Source organism: Conger conger, chromosome 8, assembly GCF_963514075.1.
Source record: "Conger conger chromosome 8, fConCon1.1, whole genome shotgun sequence".
NCBI lineage: Eukaryota > Metazoa > Chordata > Actinopteri > Anguilliformes > Congridae > Conger > Conger conger.
This window is the reverse complement of record NC_083767.1, coordinates 39,891,838-39,909,693: the sequence shown is the minus strand read 5'-3', so window position 1 is coordinate 39,909,693 and position 17,856 is coordinate 39,891,838. Positions and strand designations below refer to the sequence as shown.

The window sequence follows — 17,856 nt, the reverse complement described above, 5'->3', positions numbered from 1 at the left end:
AACTAACCCCCAATCGCTCTCAGTGAGCTGATTGGTGCCTTTCACCATTGGTGTGTGAGGGTGTGTGTGTGGGTGAAAGCGAAGCATCAATTGTAAAGCGCTTTGGTTAAAAGCGCTAAATAAATGCAGTCCATTGACCATTCATCCCATGTACTGCAGCACAGATTTTCTGCAACACTGTCTGTCAACACAGAGACAGGATGCCAGCCAGACGCTGTGAGCATATCATGTGTTAGTTCACTTTTTCAGAAATCGCCTCTGTCAGAGATCACAATCAATGTTGCTTCTGAATGTGTGTGATATGATGTGGTGCAAAGAAACCAACACTCACCGCAGTGGAAACCATGGCGATGTCACACATATGGCAAGGTGTTTGATAGGCTAGCACTGGTGAGTGTGTGGGCATGTTCTCTGTTCTAAACACAGTCTACAGATGTCTACTGTAGCGTTCAAAGAGCCTGAAATAACTTATTTGTAGCCTTGAATGAATCAACATGATTCTAAGACATTTAAGGTGTTAAATGTCGCACATATATAATTTACATGTAATAGTATGTGTTTTTATTCCTGGAGCTTACTGCAACGTGTTCATTCCCTGGTCAAACTAAATACACAGCAGACATATCCAACATTGCTTTGATGGTTTTGATGCATCATGAAATTTACGATAATTGCAGGTGATTAAAACGTCAGCGCAGTGCTGATGTGGCCGTGTCTGCGAGATGGAACAGGATGTCTAGAACGCTTTGTTTTCTCAGCTTAAGACAACAGCGGTCCCCTTCACATGGCACGGCTATAAAACCCTTGGTACAGGACGGCGTGGAAACCAGTGAAAATAGGACGCTGAAGTCACCCGCAGCCTCTCTGTCCAGGGAGTCTGAATTCTGGGTTTGCAGGGTCACTTTGCTTTTCTAGGAGGTGCAATTTACCGTGGTGCCTGTATCTGAAATGCAAGATGCCAGGGTTGGGCTTTCCTCCAACGAGGAGGGAACTTACACGACGAGCCATCTCAGGCGACACCCAAATTAGAGAGGGGGTTCTAAACGTCTGTACCATATGTACATGTTTCCTTTTTTTTGGTTTCCTTTCATATAGCTGGATGCCACAGGGTTTTCAAAACGAGCAGTTCGGGAGGTTCAAAGCTGGACATTCATGAACTTCTGTTGCATGTGGTTTTCTTGATTTTTTATTACAAATGATCATATTTGTATTCGTAACTGTGGGTTTGTGCATGATACTATTTGGCACACCACGTGCTATTGGGATGACAAATTGAAATGAGTTAACCATAACTATCGAGGATCTACTTTTAATTTCCTTTAGTCATATAGATGTCTGATATATTGGATATGTACAGGTCTTCATCCCATACCATAGCTTGCACCATTGGCATTTGCACATGGTAGCGGTAATATGACAAGGTCACACAAGACCAAGGCATACATATTTGTTGTGGTCATGCTCATGTTCTTCGACTGTAGCTGGTCAGATAGACTTACAATAAGAAATAAGGTCTGGATACCCCCTGGGACATCTACTGTACCTCAGTAATAAAAAACGGTGAAAGTGGCACCTTACCTTCTGAGGACAGGCCTTGCACGTTCACTCCTCTGGCTTCCAGGAAACTGAGGCAGACGTCCACATTCTCAATCTGAAAATCAGCACAAAATGCAGGTCAGTGCCAGATGGAAATGGCAACAGGCACACAATGGAGATCACTGCTTCCATAAGCCATGGCTGCAGGAGGCATACAGATGTAGGAGCACCTCACATTGACAAGGCTGATTGGACAGGGATGACTGCTGCCGTGCCCATAAAGCAGCCATTGTTCTTCCTGCACAAGCCTGCCTCTCCCACCCTAAAGACAATGACCATTCTACTCAACCTCGGGGGAAACAAAACAAGACGTACTGTAATGGTGCTTAGCTCCTAGCCTGACAGCCATTTGAGCAGAGATACAATTCAACGGCCAAGTGAAAGCACGCAAATGGACAGTCCTCTGGCTAGCCCCATTATCGTCCACTCATCCACTGAGACCGGCTATGTTACAATGAGACGGCTGCATCTTCACCTGGAGGGGTCAGATAGGGCACGGAGCAGTTGGATACGGAGTTAAATCTGGAGATTATCTCAAGACGGCAGCTGGAGAGCCCTGCGCCGCAACTGTGGGGCCATGCTCACAGGCCATCATCCTGCTGCAGCAGCGGGGAATAACCAAACCTAATGAACCCCGAATTTGGGCCTGTTACTCCCTCCCCTCACAAGGGCCTGGGACACGGCCAACCCAAAGGCCAACAGACGGTAGGGCTCTCCACTGTCTGCACTCATTTTTCTCCTTTTTAGCTCTGTGCCCTGACTGGTGGTGGCCATTTTTCAGGTTGCCATAGATCTGTCAAACTTACAACCTGAACCAACATCGGATAAACATTAATTCCCATTTTTCATAGACCAATCAGGAACATCCAGTTACAGTTGTCCATTCCTGATTGGGGAATACATCCTGTCCAATCAATGCAAGTTATCTACAAATGCAAATTAAACCACTTCTAAACAGCCTACCAGAGGAGATTTCACTGAGTGAGGAGGCCAGCAGATTCCATCCCATTTTAGGCCCATCTGTGCTAAATAAACGGTGTAAATTATGTGCAAAATATTTCTGGTTCGAATTTATTGAGCGCTTCTAACATTTGGGCAGAGGTGTTGGTGGTGAGCAGAATTAATGGGTATTTACCCAGCCGAGGCCCACAGGACGGGCCCAAAGTTCCCCCATCTGCTCCACAGAGTGCGTGGAAAAATAAAACGGATCGGGGGAGGTTTATTAAAGGAGCTGCGGGGGTCTTTCCTGCACGTGCTAATCGGTGCGTCGTGTGTGTGTGTGTGTGTGTGTGTGTGTGTGTGTGTGTGTGTGAGATGCCTACCCATTAAACGATCCCCTTCATAAACCTCCCCCGAACTCCCACACGCAACTACAGCGCGTGCACTGGCTAACCTTTGCCGGTGTCTCTCGGTCGAGACAGACGCTTAACCTCCGCTTTTTGCTGAGGAAGGATTCCGATTTGCAGGCGTTTTGTGTTCCAGAAAGGAAATGAGATGAGAAACAGCAGTGGCGTCGGTCAGAGATGTGCAGTGATATCAGCGCATTAGCGCAGAATAAACACAGATGAAACATAATCAAACAGGCATGCGGCCTGTCCGCCACACTCCACTCGCTTACATTCTCAGGACATTTTTAATGAACGTACTCAAATATTTACTGCAACAATATCCGCTACCCCCCCCGCCACTCATTCGCAATAAACCAAAAATACATATTAAAAATCTGCTTTTTTGCAACACAACAGTTCAGTAGACAGCTCAACAGACATCTCGGAAACCTCGGAAATTCTGTCATTCCATGTTTTGGGAATGAACTCGGATGAACTAAAAAAATTACAGTGAGTTCAATGACAAGTGATATAATCATTTTGGTGCAATATAAACCACAGCTTTGTTTCCTTTTATCAAGACTTTTATACTGTATATGTTGGGAATGACTGCGCAATCCTCTTTACATGACTCATTTATAATGATGCCATAAAAGGTAAAATAAGGTAAACACACATTCTTTCTTTAAATGCAGGTTTTAAATACAGTTGAAATAATTCAACTATTAAGGCTGTTTATATAATTGTGTTTAGTGATAGTCAGGGTGCTGTTTTGTAATTTGTTTGTGTGTGTGTTTGAGTGTGCGCATGTGAGGGTGTATTTGTGTGTGGTGCTAGCTCTTATGTAGTACTCCTAAGAAGTGCCTTCGCAGTTGTGCATACAACTTACGTTGAGTGTCTTTATTTTTTTCGTTTTCATAGTCTACAAATTACCATAAAACAGGGAAATGGAACCATTTCATTTCAACCCTGAAACATGTTTCACAAGATGGCACTCAAACTTAACAGCACACCAGAATGAAATTTGCCCAAAGCAAAAATGATAAACCTTTTCATAATCACACACATGCGACACTGTCTGTTCCACCTCGCTGCTGGTGGTCCTCAGAAGCCCTGCTCCTGTGAAATATTTATCACCCCCCCAGCCCCCATCAACCCCGCTGCCCCCTATCTGTGCCACAGCTTCTCACAGTTCCACAGAACCCGCTAACTCAATTACCGCGTGTTCACAATGTCTGCCAGTGCTGGCCCTATCAGTGTTCAGCCAAAACATCGCTGCAACATTGAGATAACGCTACGCAGGTCCCCTGGAGAATCTGTCTGAGTGGCCTACAGTAGACACAGACAGATTTTCAGGGATGCTGAAAATGTTGCCACCACAGCCATGTAGGTCAAGTAAAGCAATCAAGTAAAGCATGCATGCAGTAAAGTGTTCAGTGTTGAATCAACTCTAACAGATTGAATACAAGTCAATTTTGGCCACAGTAAACTCAGCTAGACTTGAATTAACACTGGATATATTACTGTGTAGAAGGCTGGCATTGTTTACATGTATTTATCACCAATGGGCTGAAATCAAACAGTTTAGTTTCTTGGTTAACTGCAAAGTGGGCTTGTTCATTAAGTGATCATTTTTATCATGTACTTCTTCTTGTCTAAAAAGAGCTGGACTGTGTAAGCGTTCCCCAGTGGAATACATGCTTAAGTACACATCTACTTCAGGGCCTGTTAATCAGCTGTCCGGTGGCAGTGCTGAAGCTTATGGTCTGTAGGAGACAAACCACCGGAGGAAGCCCTCACACAGACACAGAATCGAGCATATTAAGATGTACTGCAGGTCTGAGTATTTAAATCACTGTTCCAGGGAACTTTAAAAACAAAGTCCCTCTGATACATGTGCCAGTTTCTCAGAATAACAGTAGCGAGAGCTAACGTTTCTACCAGCATACACTCTGAGTGGATTACACTGCCTCTGCAAGACCCCTTCTGACCATGAGGACAAGATACTCAACAGTAGTCCAAGTCTTACAGTTTGTTCACTCTCTGGCTGCCTGACTTGTGGGTACTGTATAATGTACCTTTCCAAAGAAGGCAGTTATTCATTTTCCAAAAATGCAATGGTTTACAGTTACCATTTTTGACATGATTAGAGTTTAATGTAGGTGGGGTGGGCAGAAGATGAATCAATCAGGGTAGCTTGCATGCCTAGGTCAAATACATAATTTTTTTAAATTCAAATGACATGTTCTACACTTCACTGAGCTTTCCTGGTGTACTGGAACCTATAAAAAAGTGCAAACCCCACCTTCTGGTCCTCTTGGCTGACTCAATTGCACCAGACAAGATAATTCAAGCACAGAAAAGTATTTGAATCCAAAACACTTACGTACTTGACCCAGGATTGGTAAGTGGTGTTCGTAATTGAAAGGGACGGAGAGAAGGTTGGCACTTTAAGAGTACTGGACAGCTGAGCCAGGATATTTAAAACCTGAAGCCTGCAAGGGTACTATATATACAGTACAGTATGATGAAATCCCATGAAAGAGTTCACATTGTGTTCAATATCAATTCATATTCTTAATAATAACCTTGAAAGAAAATCATATTTTATGTTGTATCATTTTTTTATTATAATTGTTAGTTAATTTCCAAAACAATTTCCTTGTTTTAAATGTAGGATAAAATTATTTCTCAGTGTGTATCGTTGACATCACTCTCGACCCACAACCTACAACAAGCTCAATCGGGCGAAAGAACGGCTTGTATAAATCAAAGTGCCTCGTAAATGTTCGATTATTACAATATGTGTCTTCGAAAACAGCCATTGACTCTTGGCGTGGTGTAGAATACACAGCCTCTCAGCTTTAAAAATGTATGTAAAAAAAAAAACAATAGAGAGAGCTTTGATAGGAGCTCCTCCCGGCAATGCGTAAAACGCAGAATAACAGAGGAAGAGAACAGCGAATCAGCTTTCTCCCCCTCCACCATACGAAAATAGAGGCGAAATTCCAGGCACGTCAGGACGCTGCGAGACATCGTTTGAAATTCGCGTTCATTCGCCCGAACTTGCCCAGCAGCCGATGCGACCCTCGCCGTCTGGAGTCACTTCGCCCGGAGACTGATCTCTCCCCTGAGCCCTTATCCAAATGTGTCCGTTACACGTTCAAATAACACCAAAAAGTTACACTAAACGCATACTTTCTAACATTATCTTTGCTTGGCAGACACTAGCCTATACTGATTGCATAAACTAAACTTTATCAAGACATACATTTATTAAGTAAAACACTTACTGAAGCAATTCTGTAAGTATCCTACGTAATTAATGTATTTCTTGATAAAATGTAGTCTATACACTTGCCTGTACTCTGGTTGCATAGGCTACATTTAATCAAGAAACACATTTATTAAGTATGATACTGTCCTGACTGAAGCAATTTGGGTAAAAGATAATCCCTCACAGTTTTTGGGATTACAATCTGTGGATTTTTACTGCCTAAAAATCGAGTCACACAAAGTTTAGATTTTGCACAGTAACCTTGCTCGAACTACTGTATCTACCAATATCTTATATTCTTTTAACCATTCCAACTGGTGGAGACCAGGAATGTTTTGATAAAATGGTTTAAGGAAAATTAGTTTTCATGCTTATTGTTTTGATGTAAACGGAAGGCAGTATTGGTTACGCCTATTTAGATGAAGTATGCCAGAGATTTAAACCAGTTCCACAATTCCAACTGAAAACAAAAGCAATGCGAGTCAGTCTCTGCAAAGAACTGCCAAATTCCATAATTCTCAGAGTGGCAAACAGACCAAGATGAAAGGTTAGTAATCATTAAAGGTGTCTTTTTACAAAAAAATGTTTGAACAGCTGTGGGGGCAATTCCAGGAGGAATTAAATACAACTTTGCAGGCACAGAAATGACAGCCAATGTATTTCTGCCAGTGACAAACTTGGCTCTACCATCAGCGTTCAATTGAAATGTGAGAAAAGGACCATCCGCTCCAAATCTGATGATTCCAGATGGGAAGTTAAATAAAACACTGAAATAAAACACTACTTTAGTCACTGCTAGGTAGGAACCAAGAGGTGAGTGATCACCATCTTAGCAACATCAACGGCTGCACAAATGCCAAACACTTGTTAACCACATCTCTAAAGGGACAGGCCACTTACAGAACTCAGCGATGAAATGATACATCAACTAAATCTCCACAAAAAAAGTGAGTTAGTTGATTTCTATTCCTGTGTAAAAAATGAACCCCCTACTATCTTCACCTGCCATTTGGACTATGAACGGACAAAGACGGTTAAGTTTTTAAATCGGGGAGAGTGTCCTGACAAAACAGCAGCAGCGCGAGAAGCAGCCGAGGCGGAGGCAAAGACAGCCTCTACGCCTCACTCGTCTGACAGCTCTAGAGCCGCCAACAGATGGAGCCCAGATGACGTTCCTCTCTCCACGAGCACGGGGAAACCACACGAGGCCTCCCATGAAGCACGAGGAGAGGAGGAGGAGGAGGCCGGGGGAAAGAGCGTCACTTCCTGCCTGCTTCACCCTGTACCTCAGAAACTGTGTTTTTACAACCTGACCGTGGGCTGGACCATACCTGGCCCCTCTTAACCTTGGGCAGGAGCTGAACTGACCCAGCGTTAAAGAAATTAACTTCAGACCAGTAAATATCTCAAAATGAACTGACCACAATGTGCATCGTGTTTACCTCCAAGCACATTAACTCGTTCTGGGAGTCAAGCGTAACAACTGTAAAATCCCAAAAGTGCCATATGGCACAATTGACTTTATAACTTTTCAACCAATCAAAATGGCTGCTGTATTATTGTTTTGAGACCCTATTAAAACCTGACTACATTTTCTAAACCCTCAATCTTAACCAATGCCAAAACCCCTTGTGATTTGGGTGGAGCCATCATTTCTGTTAGCAAGTAAAGAAATGCATGGTCAAATTTGTGAGGGAGAACAGGGTAAACTGCATTGCTGTTGGACTGAATAAAATGAATCATATGAATGTACACTTTTCATCTGCATATATATATATATTTGAGAACTTTAATCAAACTGTGCACTTAATTTCCATTGGAATGCTTTTTCCAGAAAGTCCCTGTTAAAATGCTATTTCTGGTCATTCATCCACAGTGGCATTCCTTCATGGGAGAATGCTGTATGAACGCATCAACAGAAGTGAGATGTTAATGTATAATCAGATACTGGTAACTTATTCAACAGTGGAATGTGGCAGTGGCTTGCTGCTACACAAAACTTTGGTATTACAAAGCAGCGTATGCCCAGTGAGACCCACATGTAAAACCTAGCAAACATCTTGGGGTTCCTGCACCCCCCAAATGACCATGTTTGGAGACTGGAGATTTACATTTTTTCAAAAGTGCTACACATCAAACTTGTGTTTGGGAGACACCAGCCACACAGCTGTTAACACAACCATCTGCCACAAGTCTACCGTTTCCCCCTGCACCCAACCCTCAGTCATGAATAAACTATAACCATAACTAACTTCCAACCAGGGAGAACATACTGAAGAACATACTCACTAGTTTCTGACTCCTGAGCATTTCTCAACGTTCCCTCAGTTCAAACTGACTAAGATTTGTGAGAGAATTAACCCATGTACTGTATGTGGTTTATGATGCATTGCTTGATAAAGTCAACCTAGCTCATAACTGAACCAGGACAAGAGACAGGCACTGTGAAACGATCTATGGGTTAAATGGCAATAGTCATTTAGCAGTGCTCAACCAGCATTAAATTTCTTTATTAGCGATATCCAGGAAAAGGAATAATATACCTTCATGAACCACATGATACTGCATAGCTGTCATTTTTTTATTTGGTATATGTTTTCATAAGCAGGATTGTATTGGTCATACACAGAAGGTTTTCTAAATTTGAAAGGTACCTCACTATGGTTTGCCAAGTTCAATATGTGTTTGTTTACATCTACAGGCAACTAATTAGCTATTACTGTTTGTTGGTTGTGTTGACATGTACGTCCCGATATAGCTTTGTTCCCTTCTTGTAAACTAACTCTAATCTAGGCAGCAAGCTTGCACACCATAGTTTCACTTCAGCAAAATCATCATGTAACTAACAACAGCAACTAACAGAAGCTATTCAGGGACACATATGCACACAATACAGAATTCCATCACTCCTATAAGCATACTCACTTTTTAACACATACACACACACACACACACACGCACACACAATCATACTCACATGCACACACAAGCATACTCACACATGCTTTCATACACAAACTACAAGTACGGCTGGTCTTTCTCTCTCTCTCTCTCTCTCTCTCTCTCTCTCTCTCTCTCCCTCTGTCACTCTCTCTCACACACACACACATACACACACACAAACACTCAAAACACACACGCCATACACACATCCCTGCTCCCCTCTCACTCCCACCACTAACAAATCTTTACCTTTGTGCTCCTCGCTCCGCTGTCTGCCAGGTGAACCCTCCAACATACTGAAGCAGGACCAAGGAACAAGCATCTCTCAACATCAATAAAACACACACCACACAAACTCTAGCCCTGCTTGAACCTCCAAAAACACAGCCCACACAACCTCTTGCCCTGCTCCAACCTGTGAAACACAGCCTACTTCCCCAAAGTGCAGTTCCACTTCCCCCTGACCTTTAAAGCATGGCAGGTGTTGAGCCAATAGGGACTGAGAGAGAGAGAGATCCCCCCCCCCACCTTCCTCTCTGTTCAGGACTGGGGGGCCGTAGTGGTCTCAGTGTTACAGCAGAACAGCGTGTAGAGATCAATGACCCCCCCTCTCTGTTCAGGGCTGGGGGGCCGTAGTGGTCTCATTGTTACAGCAGAACAGCGTGTAGAGACAAATGACCCCCCTCTCTGTTCAGGACTGGGGGGCCGTAGTGGTCTCAGTGTTACAGCAGAACAGTGTGTAGAGATCAATGACCCCCCCTCTCTGTTCAGGACTGGGGGGCTGTAGTGGTCTCAGTGTTACAGCAGAACAGCGTGTAGAGATCAATGACCCCCCCTCTCTGTTCAGGACTGGGGGGCCGTTGTGGTCTCAGCGTTACAGCAGAACAGCGTGTAGAGATCAATGACCCCCCCTTCCCCCAGCGAGCACCAGCCCCCTGCCGCTTGGCTCTGAAAGGGAAACCGGCCACCGAAAAGCCTCCCTTTACGCCAGCCCGCTTCAATCGGAAGGTTTTGGGTCAAAGCCCCACTCCGTAACAACTGTGACTAAGCCCTTTTTAATTACAGCCGCAATAGAAAACCCCCGGTCTGTGACTCACCTTCAAGAGCCCCCATATACTCTGACATTAATGGGCCGATTTAAACACTTTTAGGAATTCATTATTTCAAACCACAAACCAAGAGGAGGTGGGGGTTTCAGACTTCAGAGTTAATCGGCTGTTGGTATTGTTTAACACTAATCAGAGTGTTGCTTAAGTACACTTGACATTTTTTTAATCCGTTTAAAATCTCCTCATAGTTAATTGAATAAATAAAGTTCCTGCCAATTCCACATTCTACTTTTGATGAAAAACACCATGCCAAGCAAGGCTTAATATTGACTTGTGAAAAGGCACTGTTCAACTGACCATGTACTGAAATGTCAAAGGCATACATAATCCTACTTTAACTGGCACAATACAAAGACTAACATGTAGGCTGATAATTCAAACACACTATGGTCTGACAACATCTCTTTGACAACATAAGATTAATTTAATAAGCAGTGCTGCCACACACTCCCACCACTGTTATAATAATAATAACATGTGAAGTGTTTTGTATAACTTAATAAAGTATACTAAACATACAGTACGTGAACCTCTATAAGTACGTATCCAAATACTATAGTAAAGTATACCACATCAGACCATTACTAAACACAAGGCTTGGCAATGACACTTGTTGCATAGCACACCATACTCCACTGTATTTTGACTGATATTAGTATGTAGGAATGTTTATGTGCCACTGAATAATGTCCTATTATGAAGACAGTTTGTAATCTGGTACTGTATGTTGGACTCCACAAAGACAGAAGAAAGTCAACTTGAAGTATAAAATTGCACACTCACCATTTGAGACTGGCTTCTGGGGCAGCCATTAATGTCCTCAACCTTCTCATCCGCTGGAAGAAGACGACACAGCAGTCTGAGCAGAGATCTAACTGATAAAGCTTGTGGCGTCCCATATCCCTGCCAATGCCATCTGTGGGCTCACAACAGCGCCCCCTGGGGGTGTTACTGGGATGCAACAGCGCTGAGAGAGCTCTCAGACATGTCTGCCACACGAGGGGGAAAACTCAAGTCTGAAAAATCATTACTGACATCGGATCCTCTCCCTCCGTCTGTCTGGGAGCCAGGACAGAGCGGAGACAGTTTTTTGGGTGGGTGGGAGGCTTAAAGGGGAACAAACAACACAGACTACTCTTGCTGAGAGACACACATGGGACACACATGCGTTAATAAGGCGTAAATAGTTTGTGATGCCGCTTTAAGTGCCTGGGGGTGTACAGTAGAATTATCCAGAAAAGATCCAAAAGCTTGTTTTAAGTGTGTCTGTATGATGGGAGTGTGTTATGTTTATCACAGTTTGTGAATAGACTGTGTGTGTATGTGTGTGTGTGTATGTTTGTGTGGGAGGGTGGGTTTTGTGGAGCTGTGCACATGTGTTTTGCGCTTTATCGTGCGTGTGTGTGTGTTGGCGTGTGTGTATGTGGGTATATGGGGGCTTTTGAGTTCTGAGGGTTTTTGCATGTGCATGCATGTGTGAGCATGTGTGCGTGCATTTTTCTGATTGTGTGTATGTGTGTGTGTGTGTGCGTGTTAATTTTTCTGACTGTGTGTAGTGTTCCGGTATGTGTGTGTATGCATGATTGTGTGTAGTGTTCCGGTGTGTGTGTGTGCATGTGTGTGTGCGTGTGGGTCTGTGTGTGTGTGGCATGTGTGGTATGTGTCTATGTGTGTGTGTGTGTGTGTGTGTGTGTGTGTGTGTGTGTGTGAGTGTGTGTGTGTGTGTATGTGTGTGTGTGTGTGTGCATGCGTGTGTGCGTGTGGGTCTGTGTGCGTGTGGTATGTGTGTATGTGTGTGTGTGTGTGTGTGTGTGTGAGTGTGTGTGTGTGTGTGTGTGTGCGTGTGTATTCTCTCACCGATGATCTGAATAATCTCTGCCAGCAGCACTCCATCAGCGATGTCCTGCGTCAGGTCCTTAATGAGCCGCGGGCAGCCCGACTTGGCCAAATAGTGATTGGCCCAATCAGTGTAGATCTGCAGGAGGACAGAGAGAACGAGATGAGGACTGTGGGCAATCACACCAGAGAGAGAGAGGGAGAGAGAGAAGGAGAGAGATAGGGAGAAAGAGAGAAAGAGAGGGGGAGGGAGAGAGAGAAGGATAGAGATAGAGACAGGGAGAGGGGGAGAGAGAGGGAGAGAGATAGAGGGAGAGAGGGAGGGAGAGAGATAGAGGGAGAGGGAGGGAGGGAGAGGGAGGGGGAGAGAGAGGGAGAGAGAGGGAGCGGGAGAGAGAGAGAGAGAGAAGAGATAGAGAGAGACCAAGGGAGGGAGAGAGGAACTAGTGTCAATCCCAAAAAAATATGACCCTGAGAGGAAGCCCCAGCCCCTCAGTGGCGCAGGTCACAGTGACCCGCTTTCAGACACGCATGAGTCACTTTTGTTACACCACCAGGGTCAGAACCTCTCTGACCACACAAGAAAGCTAATACTGGCTCCTACTGTGGATGAAATGCCACTCGCAAATCAGACTCGAATGGAGAACTGACTGAACTCTTGGATTTACGATATAAACTGACAGGACCTACAGCATCACCAATCCATCCAGTCCAGCAGCTGCAACATGGCAAAATGCATCTAAGGATTCCGTATGAATGCAAAAGATCGGCAAAACGATTAAAATGACTGATAACAGCTTTAAAGACAAAACAAACTTCTTGGTAACAGGCACATCAGCAGCTGAGTACTACACAAGAGGGCTATGGCTTTGTAAAACAGCTTTACAAAACATATTAATTGAATCATGTTTGGATTACATGTTTAATCCCTAAGCCTAATTATTCAGGACAATTCTTTAAATCGGTGATTTAGAAGTTACATTTCAGAGATCTGAACAACTTTCAGTGCTAATGCATTCTTACCATAGTGATACCACTGTAGATGGACACGGTTATTTCCTCCAACCGACAAATTCATGTCTATAGTTTCTTGTTACTTTTTTCTTGTCGATTTTTGAAATATGGCTTTTGTTTATCTTTTTCCAGTCCCTTAATAAAAGAGTGCCTCAGGGGTCTGTCCTTGGGCCACTTAACAATGCTATAAACTGAGTGCAAATTCCCATTCCGTTGTGTGATTCAGTTTATTCCAGCTTTTCAAATCCCACATGCCAGCATTTACAGTTGATGTTGTTTGGTATTATCCCTTAAATAATGCCACAAAATGAATAATGTTTGTATTTCTTATATATCTGTCCCCTCCCCCATTGTCAGGGTTTGTGCAACTGCTCCTCACTTAAGACAAGGCTAGTACAGTATGGATACACCTGACAGATTGGTGTGCAGGTCTTATTCTAAACGATTAGAAATTTTTAAGCGCCTACACTCATAAAAAATGTATCCTTCCAACGCAGAAATTTCCATCTCTTCCTAAACACGCGCACACACACTGAATTAAGTGCATTTGTTTGTCATTGGGCATAAATAATCTGCATTCAGAGCTGTGTGTGTTTAGGCCCTGATCCCAAGTTCCTTCAATACGGAGGGTGACCCAGACCACCTCCATTACCCCCCCCCCCCCCCAGACTCACCGACGCATCAAACCACCCCTTCAGCCCCTGCCCCAGAGCCAAGCGAAAACAAAACAGCCGCAAACCCCAGCACCTCGAAACGCCATGAATGACACCGCTGGAGGGCAGTCAGGGAAGTGATGAGTGCACGGAGCGCAGACAACAGATGCTGGCGTCGAGACACGCTGTCGACCGATTCGTTCGCAATTAGCTATTTCAATTTCATTTGTGCTGCTACTTATTTGCATGGTGTGAACTATAGCGTGATTTGCACAGTTTACGCTTCGAATGCCGGCTCCCCAGTGGATGAATTTGCTGAGGCACACAGAGCCGGAATAGTAGGGTCCATCCTGGGATTCCAACCTTCAATCCTGATGGTTCCGGCGCATGACAACAGCTGGCGCGCTGGGTTGTCAAGTTGCATGTCTGGAGAAGAACAGGTTTAAATACAAAAGGGTGGCGGGGTGGTGCCGTGGATAGCACAGTCACGTCACGGTGAGAAGGACCCTGGTTTCGACCCCAGCTGGGGCCTCTCTGTGTGGATTTTGCAGGTTCTCACCGTGTCCGCGTGGGTTTCCTCCGGGTGCTCCGGGTACTTACAGGGCACTGCTGTAAATGAGCATGTGAGCTCAGTGAAACTACTCTGTATAGATAAAGGTTGACAGAAATAAGTAATAATAAGTGCTGACTGTGTCTGGCAGCTCCATAAGAAGGTGCTCTAATGGCCACACAGTTACCAGGAGACAAGGGTTTTTCAGCCGAAAGGTCTGACCCCCATCTCTTCACGCACAAGCACCTGCCAATCCTCAGACGACGGCTGCTCTCAGACCGTGGCAGTCTGCGGCCGGCTCTGCTCTGAGTGTGTGTGCTCGCCCCTGCTCTCCCACATTACCGGCGAACTCAGGAGCAGGCCTGCAAACGCAGTTGGATGTATTAAGACGATAGAAAGTGTTTTTCTGACCAGTGCCACACACAGCCGCTCTCAGAGGTCACCGAGAACTCTGCCACTGCCTGTTATTTCCTCTAAAAAAATATTACAACTTCAGCAACCCATTCAAATGGCTTCTGAACAGTTACCATGTTTTTGTTATATTTATATTTTATCCCCGGTTATCCGAGCGTGAACTCAAGCGAACTTGCCGAAGTCCCGCTGCAACCCTTCCTGCCGACGGCACACACGGCTCCTCTGGCTCCCGTGTCGCCTATTCCCGCTTGCTTTCCCATGCTGCAGATGCCCCACCGATTATATTACCCTCCTGACCAGGAGTGGGCACCAGAGAGCGATGAGACCAAATACCCAGTAGCAGGGCTCACGCTTTTTTTTTTTAGAACGAACATTTTTAGAGTGTGCACCACTTGGAGCCCTGCAACAATTATCAAGCTGAGACCAGACAGAGGTGAGTCATTTAGGTAGGAGGAATGAGTTTAGAAACTCAATTTAAAATGACAGCCTTTTTTCTTCTTTCGTGAAGAAAACAAACCAGCTGCCATTTATCATTCCTCTCCAAATTACATTCTGCCCTCTTTTAAAGAAAGACTTGAAGGGAAAACATCTTTAAACAACAGTATTCATTGAATATTGTGCAAGTCAACTGTCAATTAAACTTTGTGATGCTATCAGAAGTTAGAGAAGTTACTGAATTAAAATGGGTTCCTCGTGTTATGCATGAGGAATTAGTGCCCAAACCAGATTTGAAAGTCTTCCAGTTGGATATTTTGAAGGATACAGAAATGAAGGACATTGGGTCAATATAAAGCCTGTTTGGGCCTCAGCCAGCAGAAGAGCCTACACACAGTGTCATATTTATCACCAAAGAAGCAGAAAGAGGCTGAATTACATTACTGAGAAAGGCACCGCCAAGGTGTCATTTTACCACACTCAGCAGAGTCACAAACATTTTTGTCTTTGAAGGAGCACTTGTGAGCACTTACGGATTTAAGTACGAATCCAACTGATCATAGCACAGTGTAAAGACATTTTCCTGCAAAATCGCACACAGAAACAGACAAACACACAAAAACACAAACAAGCACAAACAAGCACACACACACAAAAACAGACATGTGCGCACACAAACACACACAAGCACATACACACAAACACACACAAACAGACATGCACACACAAATACACACACAAACACATGCACACACAAACACACACACGCATAGACACACAAACAGACATGGACACACAAACACACATACACATGCACACAAGCACATACACACACACACGAATACACACACGCACACAAGCAAATACACACACACAAACAGACATGTGGACACAAACACACAAACACACACACATACACGCACACAAGCAAATGCACACACACGCACACAAGCAAATACACACACGCACACAAGCACACACACACACACACGCACACACGCACACGCACACAAGCACACACACACATACACACATACACATACACACACGCACATGCACACGCACACACACACACACACACACACACACACACACACACACACACACACGCACATGCACACACACACACACACACACACACACATACACGCACACAAACACACACACACACACACACACATACACATATGGAAAATATGAATGAGGTCTCTTTAAGAGCCCAAGCTGCAGATTTCTCACAATGGAACAGCATCTCTTTCTGAAATTATAATTATTTATATCGCTCCCTGACAGCTGGGATTCACTCACCTCTGCCTGACACCGCCGTTACCTTGAACTTGCCCTCCTATTCAGCAAAGACATTCCCTCAGTAGTAGTGAGTAGTGCCCCCCCCCCCAAACACCATCCCAAAACCTCAATGCCAACCTCCCAACCCCCGTTCAAAGACACCAACATCTCACCTCTCCTTCCTCACACCTTCCGGAACAGTCCAGCAACCATGAATCAAGCTGTCAGTTTACCTGGCAGCAGGAGGACAGTCGCCAGCTCTCAGGCATCAGATCCACGCCGGAGCCCTGCGTTTCTTACAGCAGTGAGACGGTGCCTCAGCGCGAGCAGATGGGCTGTTTAAGACGCCGTTCACACCACTGTGCCTTTCGGCTGCACAGAGCCGCGTACAGAGCGCAGTACCGCCTAACCTCCACTAGGAGGGGTGAGCTACCGAGGGAAAAAATAGTTACAGAAGATTCCGGTTTGGGGAAACTAACACAGCTGGATATCTGCAAGGCTGTACGTGAGAACAGATTTCTTCAATATTTCACAGTTAGGAGGGAAAAGACCCTGGTTTTGATGCAATGCCAAGTCTTCGGGCATGAGAGACTTTTGAGAGACCGCTCTGGAGTGTAGATAATGGAGATCTCAAGTGTTCATGCATAGAAACACTGAAATAGTGACATAATTGCATTTAACAAATGAAACTATCATTAATTATCACTTCATTGTCATTGCTGCATACAAGTTCTTGTCAATGAAATGATTGTACCTTGGCACTCTCCACCTAGCATAGAAAATAAATAAGATACAATTATTGGAAAAACGATAGGATTCCGTGAACAAACAAACAAACAACCGAATGAGCACTACGAACACATGCCAGGTACGAAGCTCATATCTGCAAGCAGGGCTAACTGAATTATAAAAAAAACACATACACAAACAGAAACGTGAAACAATATCTCAGTCCTTTGCTGATTTGATTATATTTTCATCCCGAGGGAGGTTTTTTCCAATATCTCTACTCGTCCATCGATTGAGTAAGAGGAACCAGAAAAAAATAGCGGACTGTCACAATTCCTCCATTTGGTATACAGTAGAGAGGCACTCAGTTCAGTCATAAATGGCTTCCACCTCTCTCTGTCAGACACCAGGCCCAACAGAACCGTCCGCCAGGGGATGGGCCTATGGGTTTTGCCATGGGGGTAGGAAGAGGAAGAGGTATAACCGTCAGTATACGAGCTCTGCCTCTCTGGGTCTGCGTTGGCCTTTCACTTCCCCAGGCACTGGGTATGCCGCCATTCCTGACTTCCTCAAACGCATCTCCATTTTAACCACAAAGGCCAAACACAACAGTGTGTAGTGCTCTATATAATCAAAGCAACGTCCTTGTTCCTCTCAATTCCTCCCCTTGTTCTGCATTAATATA

General features: G+C 44.5%; 1 protein-coding gene across 1 annotated transcript in view; it reads right to left on the bottom strand.

Annotated features, from left to right (window-relative positions):
- The window catches only part of nav3 (neuron navigator 3), a 173,711-nt gene that overhangs the window by 119,014 nt on the left and 36,841 nt on the right, over positions 1 to 17,856 (bottom strand). Inside the window, exons 2-4 of the mRNA XM_061250656.1 lie at positions 12,111 to 12,228; positions 11,037 to 11,089; positions 1,579 to 1,651 (exon numbers count right to left, since the gene is read on the bottom strand). Of these exons, the coding sequence (XP_061106640.1) occupies positions 1,579 to 1,651; positions 11,037 to 11,089; positions 12,111 to 12,228 (244 nt within the window). The remainder of the gene's footprint in view (positions 1 to 1,578; positions 1,652 to 11,036; positions 11,090 to 12,110; positions 12,229 to 17,856) is intronic.